Source organism: Drosophila gunungcola (genome assembly GCF_025200985.1).
Source record: "Drosophila gunungcola strain Sukarami chromosome 2R unlocalized genomic scaffold, Dgunungcola_SK_2 000004F, whole genome shotgun sequence".
Lineage (NCBI taxonomy): Eukaryota > Metazoa > Arthropoda > Insecta > Diptera > Drosophilidae > Drosophila > Drosophila gunungcola.
Genome location: NW_026453167.1, coordinates 624,320 through 643,132, shown reverse-complemented (window position 1 = coordinate 643,132; position 18,813 = coordinate 624,320). Strand labels below are relative to the sequence as shown.

Genomic DNA, 18,813 nt, shown 5'->3' with positions numbered 1-18,813 from the left:
ACTTACAAACCAAATAATATATTATTACTATTTCATCCAGAGCCGGCGGAATAATATTTGGATCCTCGTCCATTTTAAAAACTACCAGCCTCCTCAAAAAACTACTAGGTAATCAGTAACATGTTCATTAAATATATATGATATTGTTGTCTAATTTTAATTTATCTAATATTTAAAAATTTTAAATACAAACACACCTGAGCATTGATTATGTTCAATTGATGTTTTACACTGAACTATAAGTATTAACTACTTTCTGCTTAATCTAAGTTGAACAAATATAGGTACTATTTTCCACTCTGACTAGGTACAATTATAGCTTTCTGCATATTCTTTGGAATTTTTCGCGGATGCTAGTGCGGTCACACTTGGCTTACAAGGGAGAGGGGGAGACGTTTTTGTTTCTTGGCTGGTATCTTCATGGCTGAAACATGCAGAATTCCAAGGCCAAAATGGACGAATTCAAGAGCAAATTCTTGGACATATTGCACAAACAGGTAGCTGGTAACCGTATGGTTAAGTAACAACCAAAGCTAACTCCTTTTTCGCTACTTCCCGACCACCAAACAAAAAAAAACACCCACGCACACACAGACGAACCGTCAATTGAAAATTCCTGCCATGGGATTTTCGGATTATTTCATACAAACGGTGACCACGGACTCCTCGCCCAGCCATGAAGTGGATGCCACGGATTCGGCGGCGGCCACCTCTTCCGCTTCCGGAGAGTCGAACGCACAAAAGTCGGACCAGGAGATCCTGGAGAGCATCGAGCAGTGCTACTACAGCCCCGACAGCAATCCGCAGCTGTACGAGCTCAAGGTAAACCAGGTTGCAAAACTAATAACCTATGCCATTAACCACACCCCATCACGATCTGTACCCGTAGAAAGTTCTCAACGATGGCATTGACAACGAGCTGATCGAGGTCACCATTGCACAACTGCGCACTCAGCAGAAGGTTCTCACCAAGCAGGTGCTGCAGAACATCCTGGAGCAGCGCAACGCCTGCAGCAGTGAGTTCGCGGCCATTAACGACACCCAGAAGAAGCTTGAGGAGTCGCTGTGGACATGCCAGAAGGCGAGATCTTATCTGAACTTTGCCCGCACAAACCTAACGACCACCAGTTTGGAGATCCTGGCCAGCTACCGCAAACGAGAGGTGCTCAAGGAAGTGCTGGACACGCTGGTGGCCATCAAGAAGCTGGTGGGAAATAAAAATAACTTGGTTCTTTTATCATTTTAAATAACTCTCGTTCTCATACAGCGCACCACAGACGTGGAGGTACAGAAGCTGTTGGCTGATCACAACTATAGTGCCGCCATCGCCTTGCTGCTCCAGTGCAAGAGCTCCGCTGAGGCCTACATGCAGTTTAACTGCGTACAATCGCTCTCAAAGAAGCTACAGGAGACCATGCTGCTCATGGAGTTTCAGCTGGACACGGTGCTCAATGAGATGGTACTCGGTTTCGATGGGCGCAAGTACGCCAAGCTGCAGGAGGCCTACAAGCTGGCCAACAAATCGCTGATGGCCATGGACCAGCTGCACATCAACTACATATCGGCCATTCACTCGTCCGTGAATGCGGTGTTGCGTGGTTACAGCGATCCCGGCCAGGACGATCAGGCCAAGCCGCTCTACGAGCAGCTGTGCGAACAGTTGAGTGTGGATAAGCTACTGCCATGCCTGATTAGTCTATGCAAGACCTTCTGGACTATCTTGGCCTCCTACTACCAGGTGGTGATGTGGCACAACAACTACAAGCTGTACGGACAGGAGGAGGAGGACTCTCCAGATGTTTACATCCAGCAAAAGCTGAAAAAGGGACAGTCGCGTGTGTGGAACGACATTCTGACCAAGGTGTGCCTGTTTCTGCAGGCGGCCAAGTTGACGGCGCTCAAATACGACCAGTTTATCCAGGTATTGTCCGTGGTGCAGCGTTTGAAGAAAGTTGGTCAGGAGTTCTGCGGCGAGCAGTCGGAGAAACTGATCGAAACGATGCAGCAGCAGAGCGAGGAATTCTTCCGGCGCTACCACATATGCTGTGTGGAGGAAATCTGTCTTTTCCTCGACAACGAATCCTGGACACAGGTTGACTCATTTGCGCACATCCTGCAGTTGCCTGTAAGTAATTCTATAACTTAAGAGGATGAAAACTACATCTTTTTCCTTGCAGGAATTCCGATCGGTAAGGCACACTCTTAGACGCCACAAATCGCCGACAGCAGCATTGCTGGCTTCATCCAATAACTCCCCAATCAGCAACAATAACTGCGACGAGCTGGTTTCCGTGCACTCTCAGGATGGCGGCAGCTCCATTTACGGTTCCTACGGATATTTTCTTAGATTCTCCGAGAAGAGTTCGCCCTTCGATGGAGGATTGGATGCAGCCATGTTGGAGGAGGACATTCTGTCCGGCATCGTGGACGAGGCCTCCTGTTATTTCAGTGAGGAGAGCGATGACGAACAGAAGAGTCTGCAGAGCAAGGAGTTTGATGACACCAGCAAGTAAATAGCATTTTCTTTTACTCTGACAAGTTATTAAACTGTATTCTTTTTATAGCCAACTGCTGGTAAACAACACCGCCCTGAATGTTTTGCGCTGTATTGGTCGTTACCTGCAGATGTGCAAGCTGTTGCACTGCATATCTCCCAAGATCGTGTCCTGTATGCTGGAATTGATTGACTTTTATGCCTACGCTGTGCATGAAATTTTCGGAAAGGATGCAGTGAGCTTTTATACCGCAACCTATCATGAACCATGTTATAACCAAATCTATGTTTTAGCCTGTAGCAACAGATAATATGTATACTCCACGACTGGAGCATCGATTGCGTTCAGTGGAGGCGAACATCCTGTCTCAAATTAAGTTGTGGCCAATCAACTTTTCCTCGCTGGTAATTTGATTTTGTTTCCTTCCATCATAAGTTGCTCAACACATCCTTTTCCAGGCTAACAACGAGCTGGCTAATCCGGACACACTCTACGGCCTCTCACAGCGCATTGTGGCTGTGGAGGCGGGTCGCAGCATGATCCAGCAGTTCCACATCCTCCAGCATTATCTAAACCATTTGCTGCCCCTCGCCGAGCGTCCCATGCTGGCCAGCTACCTGGAGTACAGCAATTATATGCTGGACCTGGCCAAACCCGTTTACACGTGCGTCACGTCGCGCGTCATCGATTTGTCGGCCATTCTGGCTCAAATGGCCAAGGTTAAGTGGGATGTGAATCATGTGATACACCAGCACAGCAGCTACAGCGATGTTCTAAACAGGGTAGGGTACAATATATTTAAAATAACATGTACATTCCCAACTGACAACGTTTATTGGCAGAACATTCAAAGCTTTGCTATGTGTCTGGAAGAGATTGCCAAGGAGGTGCCGGTCCCCAGCAAGCATGTGTGGAATTCGATGGCCCATGTGGCCACTCACCTATTGGTAGAGGGGTAAGCTAAAAATAGCTTTCTATATCGTGGAATTATTTGATTACAGTTTAACGTCTTTCAGCTTCTCTAATGTAAAGAAATGCTCGGCTGGAGGACGCGCTCTTATGCAGCTGGACTTTGCGAACTTCATGTCGTTCCTGGAGCTAATCTCGAACCAGAAGTATCCACAGCATCGCTCCTACGTTGATGTTTTTATCAAAACGTACTACTTTGCACCCGACCAGTTTGAGCAGTGGATCGAACAGCAGCGCCTTGGGGACGAATACTCTGCGAGGCAGTTGACCAGCCTTATTCAGTGCATTTGTATCAGCGACAAGCGAACAAGGCAAAGGCTTCTGCAGTTGCTGGATGTTGGAATGGCCAATGGGGTCACCACAACGACGACGCCGACAACAACGCCGCAGAAGAACAACCACGGATCCGTTACAGGCTCAAATCTGAGCAGCGTTATCTGAGCACTCCCAAAAGATTATTTTTATTTGTTATAACCCCAGGCTAACCTTGTTAGTAGATCAATCTCGTGACATTCTCTAGGTGTATGTAACATTCCGTTTAGTGCAAATTAACATTGTGTTTAGGCTAAAGATTCTACCTTAGTTATACAGGCGATCTCTATGATGTACTTCGTTTCGAATTTCGAATCTCTAAAACCCCCTCTTAAGTGCAATCCCAGCTCTCTTTTTCGCTATCTCAGATGCAACGCAATTGGCAATCTTGGTAGTTGATAATTAATAATTGGCCATTGGTTCATCGTTCACCGTGACTTAAGTACCTAGAGAAAGCAGACGACATATATACACATAAAACACGTATAATTAAGATGCATAAATATCTATTTATTTTACTACCTATATTTGTAATATTTATTTGCAGCAGGAAACGGACAAATAATTGTAAATCAACTCAAATGTATGGGCGGCATGTCGATTTGATTTGCGAGCCTCCCACGAACACACACCATTAACTATTTAGCAACTGTAACGAAATAACAAAGATTACATATTTTGAGATATGCATATTACAAACACTGCAAATTGTGTCTAATCATTTGGGGGCGTTTCTCTTTAATGGCATGACTTTCAACAGTTTGCCTACAATATAAATAGGGAGTATTTGGGGTGAAAGCCACATAATTGAAAGGACATGTGGACATTACTTAAGGTGGCGCTTCTCTGGACTCCTGTATTAATTAGGGGATCTACTGTGAAACTCATCCTCAATGCAGCAGCAGAATCTTCACTTTCTGTGCTAATAATCCAGAATAATTACTGCCCAGACTCCTGGTTAAAGACAATATTTCGAAATTTACAAATTCCTTTGATACTCAACTCAGCTGGCGGTTTTTATCCCAAAAACCAAAACTTGGACAGAGCATTACATGTTATTTGCTTGCCCGGACATGAAGTGGAGCTGGATCAGGAGCTTCTTCAGAAACTGGCCATTTCTTTGGAGGATTTTCCTAGTGATAAAAAGGTATTCTATGTAGCCAACAGTTTGGCCAATCGAACAAGAATGGAAGCCCTACTGCAAACCAGCTACCATCTGCGAATTCCATACCTAGTTGGACTCTTAGCTGCGGATGAGCATCTCTTCTACTATAGATATAATCCGTATCCTAGCTTCCGAACAGAGCAACGCCCTCTGCAGTTTTCGCCCATCTTCGACCAGAGTTTTCCCAACATGCAAGGTCATCCACTGATTGTGATGCCCGACCAATGGCTTCCGCGTTCTATTCCTTACTTGGACAGACGCACGGGTAAGCAGATCCTAGCCGGATCCGTGGGCCGCTTCATCAACTTGCTGGCATGGAGGCTCAACGCTACTCTGCAGCTTGCCCAGACGGTGACTCCCGGGCGCTTTCTCCATGCCTCTGCCCTCCAGGAGCTGGGCAAGAGCCTGGCCATAGACGTGCCGGCCAGTGTGTCGATGTTGGAGCGAAGTGAGCAGTTGACCCGCACCAGTTATCCCCTGGAACTGACCCACATCTGCCTGATGATCCCAGTGGCCAAAGAGATTCCCCTGAAGGACATCTACTTTCTTCTGAGCAGCGTTTCCAATATGCTTTTGGCCATAGGCATAGTTTTAGCCTATGGATTGGTTTTGAGCCTCCTTCGACAGTTGACATCCACAGACGATGTCCACTTAGTGGACTTCCTGCTGAATGATAGAGCTTTACGTGGAGTACTGGGTCAGTCCTTCCCGAGAAGGGGCTGCTCCAGCCGTTGGATATATCTCATGCTGGGACTTGTGGGTCTTAATGTGAGTAGTATCTTTGAAGCGGCTCTTGAGACCATGATGGCGCATCCTCCGCGGGAGTTTCAGGCCCGCAGTTTCGCTGATCTTCAGCGGACGGACATTCCGCTGGTCACCACCGAAGAAGACTTGTACACGTTGGGGGATCTGCATCTGGCCTTGCTGGTTGTCAATGTGAGTGAGTACCATCACCTGAGGAACGGGAGAAACTCGAGCAGTGCCTACTTCGCCTCTCGATTGCACTGGACTCTCTTCAGCGAGCAGCAGAAGCGCTTCAGTCGGGAACTCTTCATTTACTCCATGGACGCCTGCCTGTGGTCCTTGGCCCTGCTCTCGTTCCAGTGGCCGCAGAGCTCCTGCTTTGCCGAGCCTGTCAGCAAACTGATCCTGGAGGTGAGAGCCAATGGGCTGTATCAGTTCTGGGTGGGAATGCATCACTACGACATGACGGAGGCGGGTTTGTCCAACATGGCGGATCCCAGTCTGCGAACTGAGGAGAATGCTGCTCTGCGGTTAAGGGATCTGCAGTGGGTGTGGCTGGCCTACGGAACACTCCTAGCGATTGCCTCGCTTATGTTCCTGCTGGAAGTTATCTGGACTAGCATCTCACCTTATATTTCTGTTATCTTTTACACATTTATTAGACAACTCTGAAAACTCCGAAGCACATTAGTTATGGAAATTAAATTAAAACGGCACTAAACACTCAAAAACTTAAAAATTGTGAATTAAGGAAACTACTACTCATCATCGTCAATGATTTCAATGGGCGACTTGGAATCATTTGCATCGTCGGAACTGTCCGTGTCGCTTCTGGGATTTTTAAGTTCCTCGATCTCATCCTTGAGGTCTTCTATTTGCTCTTCGTACCGCCGCTTCTGAGAGGCAATCTGTGAAAGATTGAGTTATGAACACCAGACAAGTTATAATTATAGCCTGATTAGCTAACCATAAAATCCGACTCCCTTTGTGCAATCAAAAGCTTCTTCCCGCATTCATCTTCGTATTGCTTCTTGTTGTTTTCGATTATCTCCTGGTAAGTGGAAGTGAGTTCCCGGCGCAGTTTCTCCTCCAAAAGTTGCATCTGCAGCACATGTTCGTACTTCAACTGCTCAACCTCGCACTGCAGGCGGACGTTCTCTTCCTCCAGTTCCTTGACGTAATCACCGCCCTCGAACGATGACATTTTCGAGAATTCCATGAAACCGCAGTAGCTGACACGATGCTGCTTGATTACGGGTTCCTTAAAGATGATGTTCTTCGCGATGGAGGCGAAGTTCAGGACATTCAGGTTCTCCTCGTAGTACTTGTCCAGCGGAGTGACCGTCACGATCATGGCCAACTTCTCCCTGCCCAGCAATGCCGCCTGCAGCAGCATCGTGAGCTTGGAGTCGCGGTATGGAATGATGTCGGCGTTTTTCTTTTTCTGCACGGTGCTGGCCGCATTGAGACAACGGCCCAGCACCATCAGCGAGGTGTTGATGTTCTTGGCCTCCTTGAGACGCAGGCCCGTGGTGCCCGTGTTGTTCACCCGCTCCGAACCAGCCAGGTCGCAGAATTTGTACGAACTCTGGGTAGTCATGCCCGAGCGATTGTACTTGAGTATGTCCACGGTGAAGACGCAATGCGATCGGCTGGAGTTGGCATTCACCGAGGTAGAGGCGTACGTGGAGCGCTGCTGGCCCAGCCGGAGCAGCTGCAGCGCCTCCTCGCTGCTCTTCACGAAGACACTGCTCATTCCCTTGATGAACACCTGACCCTTGTTGCCCACGATCTTCAGGTTCTTGCGCGGCAGCTCGCCCAACTTGTCCTGTTTCGGCGGAATGGCCAGCAAGTCGTACACCAGTTCGTTGTAGATCTCCACGAAGGACACCCAGACCAGGACGGACGTGTCGGTGGCGGACTTCGATTCGAAGGCGTGATCCCCATCAATGACCTGCTTCAAGCGCTGGTAGTGGGCACTGATGTCGGGACACAAGTCCAGCAGCTTCTTCCGAATCTGCATCTCCTTCAGCGAGGCGTCGTCCTGCAGAAAGACGATGCATCCGTTGATCAGCTTGAGCTTGGGTGCGCGAAAGATCATGTCCTTGTACATTGTGAATATGTTCTCCAGGGCACGCGGAATGATGCCAGCTCGCACATCATCGCCTGAGGATGGATTTCAAGTGATGATTACCAAGGAAATAATTATTAAAATTCCTCTCAGCTTACCCAGCAATGTGTAGGTCTTGCCCGAGCCCGAAGTGCCGTAGGTCATGATGGTCACACACTCCTCCTCCAAGATCTTGGGTCCCACGCAGGAGTCGTATATGTCCCTCTGGCCCACAGTGCTGTCGAAGATGGTGGTGAAGCCAAAGTGCTTCTCCATGCGGTTCACATTGTTGCTTGTCGAGTCCACCTTGCAACTGGTAATGAGCACATTGCTGTCCTCGGAGACCACGTACGCCTTGGAGGCATCCTTGACGGGACGCAGGCGCAGAAAGACCTGTGGCCCCGTCTCCACGCTGCTGTTGTCCGCCGCACTGGTGGCACAGGAGGCGCCTCCATCCGTGTGGGCCTCACTGGACTGGTACTTGTAGTCCGACTCCGTGTCCGAGTACTCGGAGGAGCTCTCCTCCTCCGATTCCTGGATTTGGGCGAACAGACGCATCTTTTTGTTGGGTCGCGGCCGGAAGCGGCGGTCGACGGAGGGCTCGCGGGCCATTAGGAAGGAGCGCGTCTCCCGCTGCGGCGGCACCTCCGGAACCTCCTTGTCTTCCATGCTCAGCCGCTTTTATTTTGGTTTAAAGAATCGATTCTAAACTTAACTTCCTTTCGCGCTATTTTTTCAGACGCCAAGGGGCTGCCAACTTCCGTTTAATTCAAAATGACAGCTGACAGCATTACTGCTTAGTGTGACCGTGGGAGCATTTTAAATATACCACTTATCGTTAAAATATACCAGGAAATATACCAGAAACCCTTATTAATTTTGAAAGTTAAAATAGAAATTTGTTTAAATATTACAAAAAGGATTTTAAGTACATTTTGTTGAGGAGAGTTAAAAAAATTTTTGTGACTTTTATAATTCCAAAGCAATGCTGTCCTCTTTATATACATAATTTAGGTTTTAAGAAAATTAATTAGTTAGTAAAATATTTGAGAACACAAGAATATAACAACAAACCATGGTATTTATAATTTTTTAATGTATTTTATGTGAGACATCGACATACTGTTGCAATGTATAAATCGTAAGCCAACATGCAAGTTGGAAAACCGTTGGGCGTTTGTTTTCAACATTAGCCAAAAATGTAGAAATTGTCTTTACTTTAACATACATATTACAGCGAAAAAAAGTAGAAATATGTGATACATGCCAAATTATTATTCAAATACACAGTTCACTGACTCGTTTATCGCATTATCCAATTTTGCGTACATATATGTAAGTCTGTTCAGATTAGCAGCGTCAGCAAATAATTAGGTGACAAATTACCGGCACACCACCGGCCGTTTGTTTAAAGTTTGGTTAACAAGTCTGGGCAGCATAACAGGCTGTGCAAATATTCCGCCCTGTCGCCACACAACGCAAATTAATTGCTCTTGTTTATTTTCTTTTTCTCAGTCTGATTTTTTACGCCCGGTGTCTGGCAATTTAAACAAATATTGACCAAATGGAAGAGTAATAGTAAGCGAAACAATTAACATTTGTTGAACTTGGCAAATATACTTGTAATAAAAGTTATAAATGAATACAAAATGGCGCGATAAAGACTCGCCGCCTGAACTTTTTTTTACTTTAGATGCAGTTAACATAAGCAATTCTGCAAGTCATATACAAAATTGTTAGTAAAACTTATTTTTTGTTTAATGTTTTTACGAAAAGTTATCAGCATTAATATAGAAATGTCGAAAGGAAAAATATGAAATCAAAATTTAAATTAAATTGCAATTTAAATTTTTAAAGTTGCTACATATTTTTCCTTTTCAAATGTGGAAATTGAAGATTTGCCAATGTGCGCCCAGCAAAAAAATACAAAAAGTTGGCAGGCCGAAAAAGCTGAAAAAAAAAACAGTTTTACAAATTGTCAGCGCCATTTTGCCAAGCCAAGACATCCCTTTCCTTTTCGTTATTTATTAAAAAAAAAGTGTGTTAAAACAAAAAGGTAATTATCAAATTGTCCTTTTTGAGTTTCTCCTTCCATTTTCGACTATTTTCAAGGTTTTCCAGATTTAACAAGACCCGTAAGAGTCCGAGTCCGCAATGATTGATTTGACAGAAGAAAGTGGGAATAAAATGGTTACTTCCACTTCGGAGTCCCCCGGCAATCCCTTCAAGGTGCCCCTTCCGCCCGCCAAGCTGTCCTTGGCCCCCGGCAAATTCATCAAGCCCCTATCTCCGGGTTACGCTACCCAAAACTTGCTCCTCGGTCATACTGGATGCATTACGGCCGTGAAGTTTGGTCCGGATGGTGACCACCTGGCCAGTGGCTCCGCCGACAGGGTCCTCAAGCTGTGGGATGTGCAGGCCGGGAGCTGCATCCAATCTCTAGGGGGCCACGAGATGGGAATCAACGATGTGGCCTGGTCGGCCAGTGGAATCCTCGCCAGCTGCAGCGATGACACCAACGTTCGCCTCTGGGATCCGCGCAGTGTGCTCTGCGTGAAAACTCTGACCGGGCACAGTGAATTTGTCTTCTCCTGCTGCTTTAATCCGCAGTGCAACCTGCTGGCCTCTGGAAGTTTCGATAATACAGTACGCCTATGGGATTTGCGCACTGGAAGAACCCTCAAGACAGTGCCAGCCCACCAGGAACCCGTCCGTTCGGTGGACTTCAACCGGGAGGGCAGCATTTTCGTCACGAGCAGCTTTGATGGACTGGTGCGCCTGTGGGACACTAGCACCTGCCACGTGCTGAAGACTCTCATCGACGACGACAACATCCCGGTGGGACATGTGAAGTTCTCGCCCAACGGCCGCTACATCCTGGCCTCCATGCTGAACAGTTCCCTCCGGCTGTGGAACTACGAGAAGCCCAAGTGTTTGAGGGTTTTTCGAGGCCATGTGAACGAGTCCTATTGCCTGACCGCCAACTTCTCCATCTCGGCGGGCATTTGGATAGTGTCCGGCAGCGAGGACGATTCGCTCTGCATCTGGGACTTGCAGACCAGGCAGCTGGTCCAGAAGGCGGCCACCCAGGGCGACGGGGTGCTCTGCACTGATTGCCATCCCACGGCGAATCTGATTGCCACCGGCGCCCGGCAGAACACTTACGCCGTCAAGATCTGGAAGAGCAGCGAGTAGAGGGATACCCAATCTGATACCCATTTAACCTGTAGTTGCACAAGACTTTTGCTGTCAAATCAGAAAGAGCTGCAAGTAGAGATCGTGATATATCCTGACAATCAACTAAAGCCTACCTAATGATCAACCTGTAAATGTTTTTTTTTTTTGTGTATTATAAGGGGCAGCCAAGCAAACGTGCAAATTTGTATGTGCAGTTGTTGATCGACGGACTGGCAACAGGGCTAACAAGATAAAGCGGTACCAGTTACCTGCTCTTGTAAATCTTATATGGCCAGTACACCTATACGAACTTCAGGCACGATTGCTTTCATTCACCGATCGGAGCGGCAGTCGTGTCTGGAGCGGCACACTGAGCGGACGCCTTAGCTGCCCCGTTTTTGTCATACTCTCAGGCCAATAATTGATCTCACAATCTCGTGCGCAGAACCAGAAACGCAGTATTGAAGCCGGAGAAGCATCCGCAATGAGAGCGGACGAGGGTGAGTAACTCTCCCGGGGTTTTTACGGAAACGGAATGGCATTCAGGGTCAATAGATTTATGTCCAGTGGGAAAGTGCGATGCAATCTCGCAATTATCGGTTGTATAAAAAACGTGTCAATTCATAAAATAGTATCACGGCTTATCGGTGTGGGGTAGTCCGAACTGCCGATTGATAAGCCCTATGTCAATAAAACAAACAGTAGATGGACAGATGTCCCAACATGCTGCTGCTGCCAGGGAAGATTAGCCAACGCCAGAGGAGGAGGGGTTATCAAAGATTATTAAGCTGATCCAAGGCATGTTTTTGGATCCCCAGATAATCTGTACCGAGAGCAGCTGCCCAGTGTGAGCTCGCTTATCAGGGATGGCGGGCGAAAGCTGTGTCGTCCTGCCACCGTGACCAACAAGTTCCCGATCCTGAAGTGGCTGCCCCGCTACCGGTTGGAGTACATCATGCAGGACTTCATCGCGGGATTCACGGTGGGCCTGACCACCATTCCCCAGGCGATTGCCTATGGAGTGGTCGCTGGTTTGGAGCCGCAGTACGGCTTGTACTCCGCCTTCATGGGCTGCTTCACATACATTGTCTTTGGTTCCTGCAAGGATGTCACAATTGGTGAGTTGAGATCGGGGTTTTTGGATATCCAATACTAATTTTTTAATCTCCCCCAGCCACCACCGCCATTATGGCCTTGATGGTCAACCAGTATGCCACAATTAGTCCGGATTATGCTGTACTGGTTTGTTTCCTGGCTGGCTGCATTGTGCTCATCCTCGGTCTACTCAACATGGGCGTCCTGGTGAGGTTCATCTCGATTCCCGTGATCACTGGCTTCACCATGGCGGCGGCCGTCACAATTGGCAGTGCCCAGATCAACAACATCGTTGGTTTGACCAGTGAGTTCTTTCCATACATTTAAAACTAACTGAAATGTAAATCTATCTGTAACCAGGTCCTTCAAATGACTTACTGCCCGCCTGGAAGAATTTCTTCACCCATTTGCCGTCCATAAGGGTCTGGGATGCCCTGCTGGGTGTCTCATCGCTCGTTTTTCTGCTGCTCATGACGGTAAGAGGGCAAAACAAATCAATTTCGTAGTTAATGGGTGCATGATAATTCCTTGATTCCAATTGAAACCAATTAACTTGGTTTTCGATTTCGTTTCTAAACGTTAAAGTTGTTTTAAAAGGTATTTGTTAAATATAGTGCTCAAGAGAGTATATTGTCATTGTATTCACCACTGTTTTATTCAGATATATTAAAATATTTATAAATATTATTGATTAATTTATTAAACTTGATAATTAAAGTATTTATTTATATATTCTTTTGGTATTTTATTGGTTAATTTCTTAACCTTGTTCTCGCTTTCACTTCCGAACTTTCACTTTAGCATCATAATAGTTTTGAACGTTCATTTTCGTTTTAAAGTTATTTAATAAAGTTTTACTTCCAAAAGTTAACTTCAGTAGTATGCTTGTTATAATTATTTTTATATTTGATCAGTACTATTGTTTAATTACCAAAACTCATTAAATTACAGCTCGTAAAGGACATCAAGTGGGGCAACCGCATATTCTGGAAGTACCTTGGCCTCTCTCGAAACGCACTGGCCGTGATTTTTGGCACCTTTTTGGCCTACATCCTGAGTCGAGATGGCAACCAGCCCTTCCGGGTCACTGGCAACATTACGGCCGGAGTGCCTCCCTTCCGCCTGCCTCCGTTTAGCACCACTGTGGATGGCGAATATGTGTCCTTTGGCGAAATGATTAGCACAGTGGGCGCTTCCTTGGGCTCCATTCCCCTCATTTCGATCCTGGAAATAGTGGCCATATCCAAGGCATTTTGTATGTATGATTTCCTTTTACCATTGAGGCAGTAATCTAAAGAAACGTTACACTTACAGCCAAGGGAAAAATTGTTGATGCCTCACAGGAGATGGTGGCATTGGGCATGTGCAACATCATGGGCAGCTTTGTGCTCTCGATGCCCGTAACCGGATCGTTTACCCGCACGGCTGTGAATAATGCCAGTGGAGTGAAAACCCCCCTGGGAGGAGCAGTCACCGGTGCCCTGGTGCTCATGGCACTAGCTTTCCTCACTCAAACCTTCTACTTTATACCAAAATGCACTTTGGCTGCCATTATTATTGCAGCCATGATATCGCTGGTAGAGCTGCACAGGATTAGGGACATGTGGAAGTCGAAAAGTGCGTATAGAGTGGTTTTTATTTGTTTTGTAAAACTGGGAAAATTGTAAAACTCTGTTTTACCTTTCCAGAGAAGGATCTGTTTCCGTTTTTGGTCACAGTTATCACATGTATGTTTTGGAGCTTGGAGTATGGAATACTCTGCGGCATTGCTGCTAATATGGTCTATATTCTTTATAGCAGTGCACGTCCCCATGTCGAAATCAAGCTGGAGAAGGTATAAAGTAATCTATCCCATCTAGATTTATCACACAGAAGCTAATAAGTTATTGTCCTTTAGATCAATGGCCACGAAGTGAGCGTGGTGGACGTGAAACAGAAACTGGACTATGCATCCGCTGAATATCTTAAGGAAAAGGTGGTGCGCTTTCTCAACAAACAAAATGGCGAGACGCAATTGGTGGTCATCAAGGGAGAGGAGATAAACTCCATTGACTACACAGTGGCTATGGTAATATAGGCAATCGAAAAGTCAACAATTTGAAAGATACTTATATACTTGTTTGCCCCACAGAACGTTGTCTCTATGAAGGGCGATTTGGAGGCTCTTAACTGCGCCATGATCTGCTGGAACTGGAACATTGCCTCGGCCGGAGTAGTTTGCCGCCTGAGTAGCGATCTGCGACCCATATTCAAGTTCGATTTGACGCTGGAGGAGGTGGTGGCCAGCCACTTCGACGGCCCCTCCAGCACAGCCTCCACGGTGACCATTGAGGCCTAGACATCCTATCCTATTTTTACTAACATTTAAGCTGAAAGTATTACCTCAAGATCAGAAATTGCATTTAAGAAAAAACCACTTGAGAGGCGACAGTTTGTCTGGCTGGGACTAGAATTACGTCTGGCAGTTGCATCCTTCGGGGAAAAGCCGATAATGATGTCATAATAGTTGGACAGTGAAATTAATTGAGCTGTTGACCGCAACCGACTCGCAGACTGCCTGTCTGCACGACCTTTTCTCGAACCTTTCTCTGTTCAAGGCGAAAGTAATTTATGGCCCACTTCACGTGGAGAGCCCCTTAGAGAAATTCCCAAGTTCTTGGAAACAAAAGGCAGGATCATCTTTATTTATTGGCTGTGGACTCGGATGCATAGTTACCGAGAACCCGTTGACCGGTGGGATCGAATGGGCTGCGCAAGTGGCAGTCGGCGCGGTATTTTTTGCCCAAAATGTCCACCTCGTACTCTCCGTTCTTCACGTAATCGGCATCGATGATCTGTCCATCTGGCCGGGAAATGTAAGCCTGTCCCAGGGATTTTCCCAGGGCATAGGCGTATTCCGCTCGTCGCAGAATGCCCACGGGCTCTCCATTCCGATAGACGCCCTCCAATCCCCAGATGGGCACCTGATCCCTGAGAGTCAGGTAAGCCAGGCGCTTCTTTACGCCCTCGGATCTTTGTTTTTCGATGGCCGCCTTGCCACGATAGTCGGCTCCATTCTTGCGGCAGGTGAATGCCAAGCCAGCTTCCAGCGGAGTGTCATCCGGACGCAGGTCGAAGCTCCACAAGTGGTAGCCCTTCTCGCTGCTGAGGGAGTACAGCGAGCGGTAGCCAGCGTTGCGCAAATTCCTGGCCAGCACCCGCCTTCATCAGCTGGCGATACACTGAAACACATTCTTGCTTGGGCACATGCAGCTCGTAGCCAAGTTCTCCCACGAAGCTGACGCGAAGGAGGCGCAGACCCACATCTCCGAGCTTGGCCAAGCGCGTGCTGTTGGGGGGCACCTGCTCGTCGGACAGATCGCAGTCGATGAGCGGCTGCAGGATCTTCCTGCTGTTCGGTCCTTGTATCGATATAACGCCCAATTCGGCAGTGAGGTCTTTTAAGCTGGCGTTAAAGCCCTTCCTACGGATCTCTGCCTGCAGAGAGCTGTACGTGTAGAAGGCAGAGGCGCCACCAGCCACGATATAGAAGCCCTGACCATTGATCTTGGGATCGTAGATCTTTCCGGAACCGGAAGCAAGGCGGGAAATGGTCACGTCCGCCTCAACGCCGCCGGCATCGTTAAGAGCACAGGTGTAGACAGTTCTGAAAGGAAGGTAATTTGTAAGTAATATATTCAATAGATATCATTCTTATTTATTGAGACTATTTGCACAATTACCTAAAACCCCCTTATTATATTTTATCAGTTTATACATTCATTTTATTGTGCATTGTCTTTCGGTTATTGTTCAAACCACATATTCTATTTCCTTCCCAATTTTTTGAAAAATCGGTTTTATACCTAAAGAAAATATTTCTGGGAGCTTCATGTCTAAAAAATATTAATAATTAGTTTAGGTCCCTAAATTGTAATGTTCCTTTAAAATTTTTCCGGGAGTAAGCTAGAAATCTTTCTAACGAAATATGTATGCTTAAATATTCCTGATCAGTAGGTCTCCAGGTTTTAACTTTTGCTGATTTTTTTAATAAATAGGTAATATGGCTAAATCTTAAAAAAAAATATTTTTCTCTTTCCGGTAGAAATTATTAAATTATTATTTTAGTTAACAACAAGTTTTTAGACTTTGGTTTTGTTTTAAAATAATTTTAAATGTCCATAATCTGGCTAAAGTATCAATATAAATTTGTTTGCTTGACTATGCTGGATTTTCAAACTCGCCGTAGTTTGTTAAATGAAACATATTCAAAATAGGGACTTACTTGCTGGGATCTCGATTGGTATTGGCGGAGAAGAGCCAGTCGGCGGCCTCCTGGGCCTGAGGACCCTCCAGCAGGAGCTTGGCGAAGTAGCTCATGTTGAAGACCACGGCGTTATTGCGACAATGCCAAAGCCTCCGATCCGATCTGAATAATGGGAATACTGATAACCTTGCAGATGAGAACGATTTCCAGTACGTACCAGTTCGTGGTGCTCCGAGAATCTGCTGTAGTGAAGATCTCCGTCCAGAACCCTTTCGTACTCGCTGTCCTGGTTCCTCTGGTGGCCATAGCTTCCATACCAGTCATACGGCTGCACCAGAGCCTTCTTGGAACCGGAGGGCAGGAAGAAACCAGGTCGCTCCCAGCCCTGTTTCTCCTCCATCACGGCTCCCGCCTGCATCATCTCATCGTGCAGGGGATCCTTCTGGAAATCTCGCCCAGCCAAGGGCTGATCGTACTTAAAGACCATGCTGTAGTTCTTCACATAGCTCTCGTGGGACTTCTCCCTGATCCACTGGATGGCCTTGCCCTGCTCCTGGGTGAACCGCCTCAGGTCGAAGCCGAACATGGGCAACTCCGGCTGTCCCTGGATGACCCACAGAGCAGTCTGCTCCCCACATCCGCCGCCAAACATCATGCCCGCCGAATTGAACCCGCAGTTGTGGTACAGCCCATCCAGAACTGGATCCGGACCCATTAGTGGCTTGTGATCTGGAGTGAAGGACTCGGGACCGCAAACCGTGCTCTTAACGCCATATTTGGCATAGCTGGGACACAGCTTTTGGGCGCCCTCCACATGGGCTTCGAATACCGACCAGTCCAGTTCGTAGAGTCCAAAATGGAAGTCCTTGGGCACCGGTTCCAGGAGTATGGGATTGGGTTCATAGCCACCCATGCAGATGGCGTCTCCTTGGATGCGGAAGTAGGTGGAGTAGTCGTGATCTCGGATGTTGGGCAGGCCCCTAACGCCCGGAATGGACTCGGACACAATATAGGCATGCTTCATGGGCACCAGGGGCAGATGGGAGCCATGCTTGGCCACCAAATCTCTTCCCCACACCCCAGTGGCATTCACTACCTTCTCAGCTCTAATTTCTCCAAAAGGACGTGGCCACACCCACTACTTTCTTACCCCTTGCAGTCTGCTCCAGCAGCAGATCATCCACGCCACACTGCTCGATCACCTGGGCACCCAAATTGGTGGCTGCCTTTTTGAGGGCAGCACACAGCATGGCAGGATCCATGACACCATCGCCTGGCGAGTAGAGTGCGCCCACAAAGGCAGTGGGATCCAGCAGGGGGAACAACTTTTGGGTCTCCTCCGGACTCAAAACTTGGTTTTCAATGCCCAAAGCTGAGCCCACGGTGGCCAGTCTACGATACTCATCCAGTCGCGTTTCATTGTGGGCAATGAAGATGCCACCATTCTGAATCCAGCCCGGATCCAACTCCGTTTCCGCCTCCAGTTGCTGGAGCATCCGGCGTGAATTAGCCAGCAGCTGTATGTCCACATCGTTGGGTCGCAGGCGCCACAATAATCCGGCCGTGTGCCAGGTGGTTCCGGCCGTCAGTTGGGCACGTTCCAGGAGCACTGCGCGAACACCACGTCGTGCCAGGTGGTATAGGGTGTGGCATCCCGCCGACCCACCGCCAATCACCACCACATCCGCTGAGGCTGGCAGGGATCCACTTGGCTCCTTTCCTCCGCCTCCTCCTCCTCCTTTTTTGGTGTTGATTCCCCGGCGGGATGTCTGCTGCAGGATGCGATGGCGCCACATTTAAAAAAAACACAGCCACGCGCGACGACTTTTAAATCTGAACTGAATTCTCGGCTTAATAACACGGTTTCGCTCGGTAATCTCCCCCAGAATTGGTCCGATGACCCATGGTTCAGCATCCCGATAACCCCACTGCCGTGACGTCCCATCATCCATGGCATAAGGCCCTAATCAAGGCCATGCCCCAATAGAGGCTACTCCTTATCGCCGCTGGGAGGTGTGCCAAGCAGTAAAATTAGGTGGGATCTGAATAGGTCAAAAAACAATTTAATCTGACTAAATGTAGTTTAGAGAGTGTTTTTTAACTCATTTGTTTGTTAACAGAGTTGTAATTGAAATTTTTAATATTGTAAATCAATAAAAAATTTCGATTTAAGGTGAGCTAATCTTAAGAACATAGAAGGCAGGGTTTTTGAATATATATAAACCTAGAGTACTTAGAGCGGGTATTTATGGGGTATATACTAATTTGTTATTTTTTGGAGATAATTCTGTGAAATAAGTATGAATGTTCATAATAAATTTATTAAACAAAAGAGACAGGCGTTACAAATTATACATTATGAGCATAATAACATATATTTCAAACCTAAATAAAATTCTGGGAAATACAATATGCTCGCTAAGAATTTGAACTTGGGGACTGATCACACCTAAATGCAAAGTAGTTTAATATTTGTAAAGATAAGAAAGACATTAACAAT

The 18,813-nt window shown here is 47.0% G+C and overlaps 6 protein-coding genes across 9 annotated transcripts; 4 read left to right on the top strand and 2 right to left on the bottom strand.

Annotated features, from left to right (window-relative positions):
• Window positions 1–339: 339 nt before the first annotated feature.
• On the top strand, window positions 340–4,484 carry LOC128254467 (syndetin). Its single transcript, XM_052983601.1, has 10 exons — window positions 340–497; window positions 595–822; window positions 890–1,207; window positions 1,268–2,125; window positions 2,178–2,509; window positions 2,565–2,730; window positions 2,789–2,899; window positions 2,954–3,277; window positions 3,338–3,450; window positions 3,512–4,484. Exons 1-10 carry the CDS (start codon window positions 432–434, stop codon window positions 3,903–3,905), a joined length of 2,910 nt encoding a protein of 969 aa, XP_052839561.1. The 5' UTR covers window positions 340–431; the 3' UTR covers window positions 3,906–4,484.
• Window positions 4,485–4,593: 109 nt separating this feature from the next.
• On the top strand, window positions 4,594–6,594 carry LOC128254478 (uncharacterized). The gene has a single exon (XM_052983617.1). The coding sequence runs from the start codon at window positions 4,594–4,596 to the stop codon at window positions 6,355–6,357; it is 1,764 nt and encodes a 587-aa protein (XP_052839577.1). The 3' UTR covers window positions 6,358–6,594.
• LOC128254475 (kinesin-like protein subito) lies at window positions 6,315–8,579 on the bottom strand. Its single transcript, XM_052983613.1, has 3 exons — window positions 7,915–8,579; window positions 6,653–7,851; window positions 6,315–6,593 (listed from the first exon to the last, which is right to left on the bottom strand). The coding sequence occupies exons 1-3, from the start codon at window positions 8,462–8,464 to the stop codon at window positions 6,444–6,446; spliced, it is 1,899 nt and encodes a 632-aa protein (XP_052839573.1). The 5' UTR covers window positions 8,465–8,579; the 3' UTR covers window positions 6,315–6,443.
• Window positions 8,580–9,074: 495 nt separating this feature from the next.
• On the top strand, window positions 9,075–11,260 carry LOC128254486 (WD repeat-containing protein 5). 4 transcript variants are annotated; one of them, XM_052983626.1, is made up of 3 exons: window positions 9,291–9,373; window positions 9,692–9,851; window positions 9,917–11,102. In XM_052983626.1, exon 3 carries the CDS (start codon window positions 9,950–9,952, stop codon window positions 10,988–10,990), a length of 1,041 nt encoding a protein of 346 aa, XP_052839586.1. In that variant the 5' UTR covers window positions 9,291–9,373; window positions 9,692–9,851; window positions 9,917–9,949; the 3' UTR covers window positions 10,991–11,102. The 4 variants fall into 4 exon arrangements, 3 of the variants coding, with proteins under 3 accessions (XP_052839588.1, XP_052839586.1, XP_052839587.1); XR_008267550.1 differs by lacking the exon at window positions 9,291–9,373 and adding an exon at window positions 11,152–11,260 and having other exon boundaries at window positions 9,568–9,851; window positions 9,917–11,065; XM_052983628.1 differs by lacking the exons at window positions 9,291–9,373; window positions 9,692–9,851 and adding an exon at window positions 9,075–9,130.
• Window positions 11,261–11,320: 60 nt separating this feature from the next.
• Window positions 11,321–14,488, top strand: LOC128254477 (sodium-independent sulfate anion transporter). The gene is made up of 9 exons (XM_052983615.1): window positions 11,321–11,472; window positions 11,791–12,090; window positions 12,147–12,371; window positions 12,428–12,543; window positions 13,019–13,322; window positions 13,382–13,684; window positions 13,756–13,901; window positions 13,965–14,135; window positions 14,199–14,488. Exons 1-9 carry the CDS (start codon window positions 11,457–11,459, stop codon window positions 14,403–14,405), a joined length of 1,788 nt encoding a protein of 595 aa, XP_052839575.1. The 5' UTR covers window positions 11,321–11,456; the 3' UTR covers window positions 14,406–14,488.
• Window positions 14,489–14,720: 232 nt separating this feature from the next.
• Window positions 14,721–18,388, bottom strand: LOC128254468 (sarcosine dehydrogenase, mitochondrial). The gene is given in 6 exon segments (XM_052983602.1): window positions 14,721–15,249; window positions 15,251–15,713; window positions 16,332–16,453; window positions 16,455–16,475; window positions 16,531–17,436; window positions 17,438–18,388. Coding segments are annotated over 6 exon segments (2,685 nt in total). The 5' UTR covers window positions 18,110–18,388; the 3' UTR covers window positions 14,721–14,748.
• Between the last annotated feature and the right edge of the window lie 425 nt (window positions 18,389–18,813).

Excerpts from the sequence above, each read along its gene's own strand:
- LOC128254467 (XM_052983601.1), top strand. The coding sequence starts at position 432 with ATGCAGAATTCCAAGGCCAAAATGGACGAATTCAAGAGCAAATTCTTG. Across the intron at positions 1,208-1,267 it reads TGGTGGCCATCAAGAAGCTG|CGCACCACAGACGTGGAGGT; the intron begins GTGGGAAATAAA and ends GTTCTCATACAG. Across the intron at positions 2,126-2,177 it reads CGCACATCCTGCAGTTGCCT|GAATTCCGATCGGTAAGGCA; the intron begins GTAAGTAATTCT and ends TTTTCCTTGCAG.
- LOC128254478 (XM_052983617.1), top strand. The coding sequence starts at position 4,594 with ATGTGGACATTACTTAAGGTGGCGCTTCTCTGGACTCCTGTATTAATT.
- LOC128254475 (XM_052983613.1), bottom strand. The coding sequence starts at position 8,464 with ATGGAAGACAAGGAGGTTCCGGAGGTGCCGCCGCAGCGGGAGACGCGC. Across the intron at positions 7,852-7,914 it reads CAAGACCTACACATTGCTGG|GCGATGATGTGCGAGCTGGC; the intron begins GTAAGCTGAGAG and ends ATCCATCCTCAG. Across the intron at positions 6,594-6,652 it reads AAAGGGAGTCGGATTTTATG|ATTGCCTCTCAGAAGCGGCG; the intron begins GTTAGCTAATCA and ends AATCTTTCACAG.
- LOC128254477 (XM_052983615.1), top strand. Across the intron at positions 12,372-12,427 it reads CAACATCGTTGGTTTGACCA|GTCCTTCAAATGACTTACTG; the intron begins GTGAGTTCTTTC and ends ATCTGTAACCAG. Across the intron at positions 13,323-13,381 it reads GGCCATATCCAAGGCATTTT|CCAAGGGAAAAATTGTTGAT; the intron begins GTATGTATGATT and ends TTACACTTACAG.
- LOC128254486 (XM_052983628.1), top strand. The coding sequence starts at position 9,950 with ATGATTGATTTGACAGAAGAAAGTGGGAATAAAATGGTTACTTCCACT.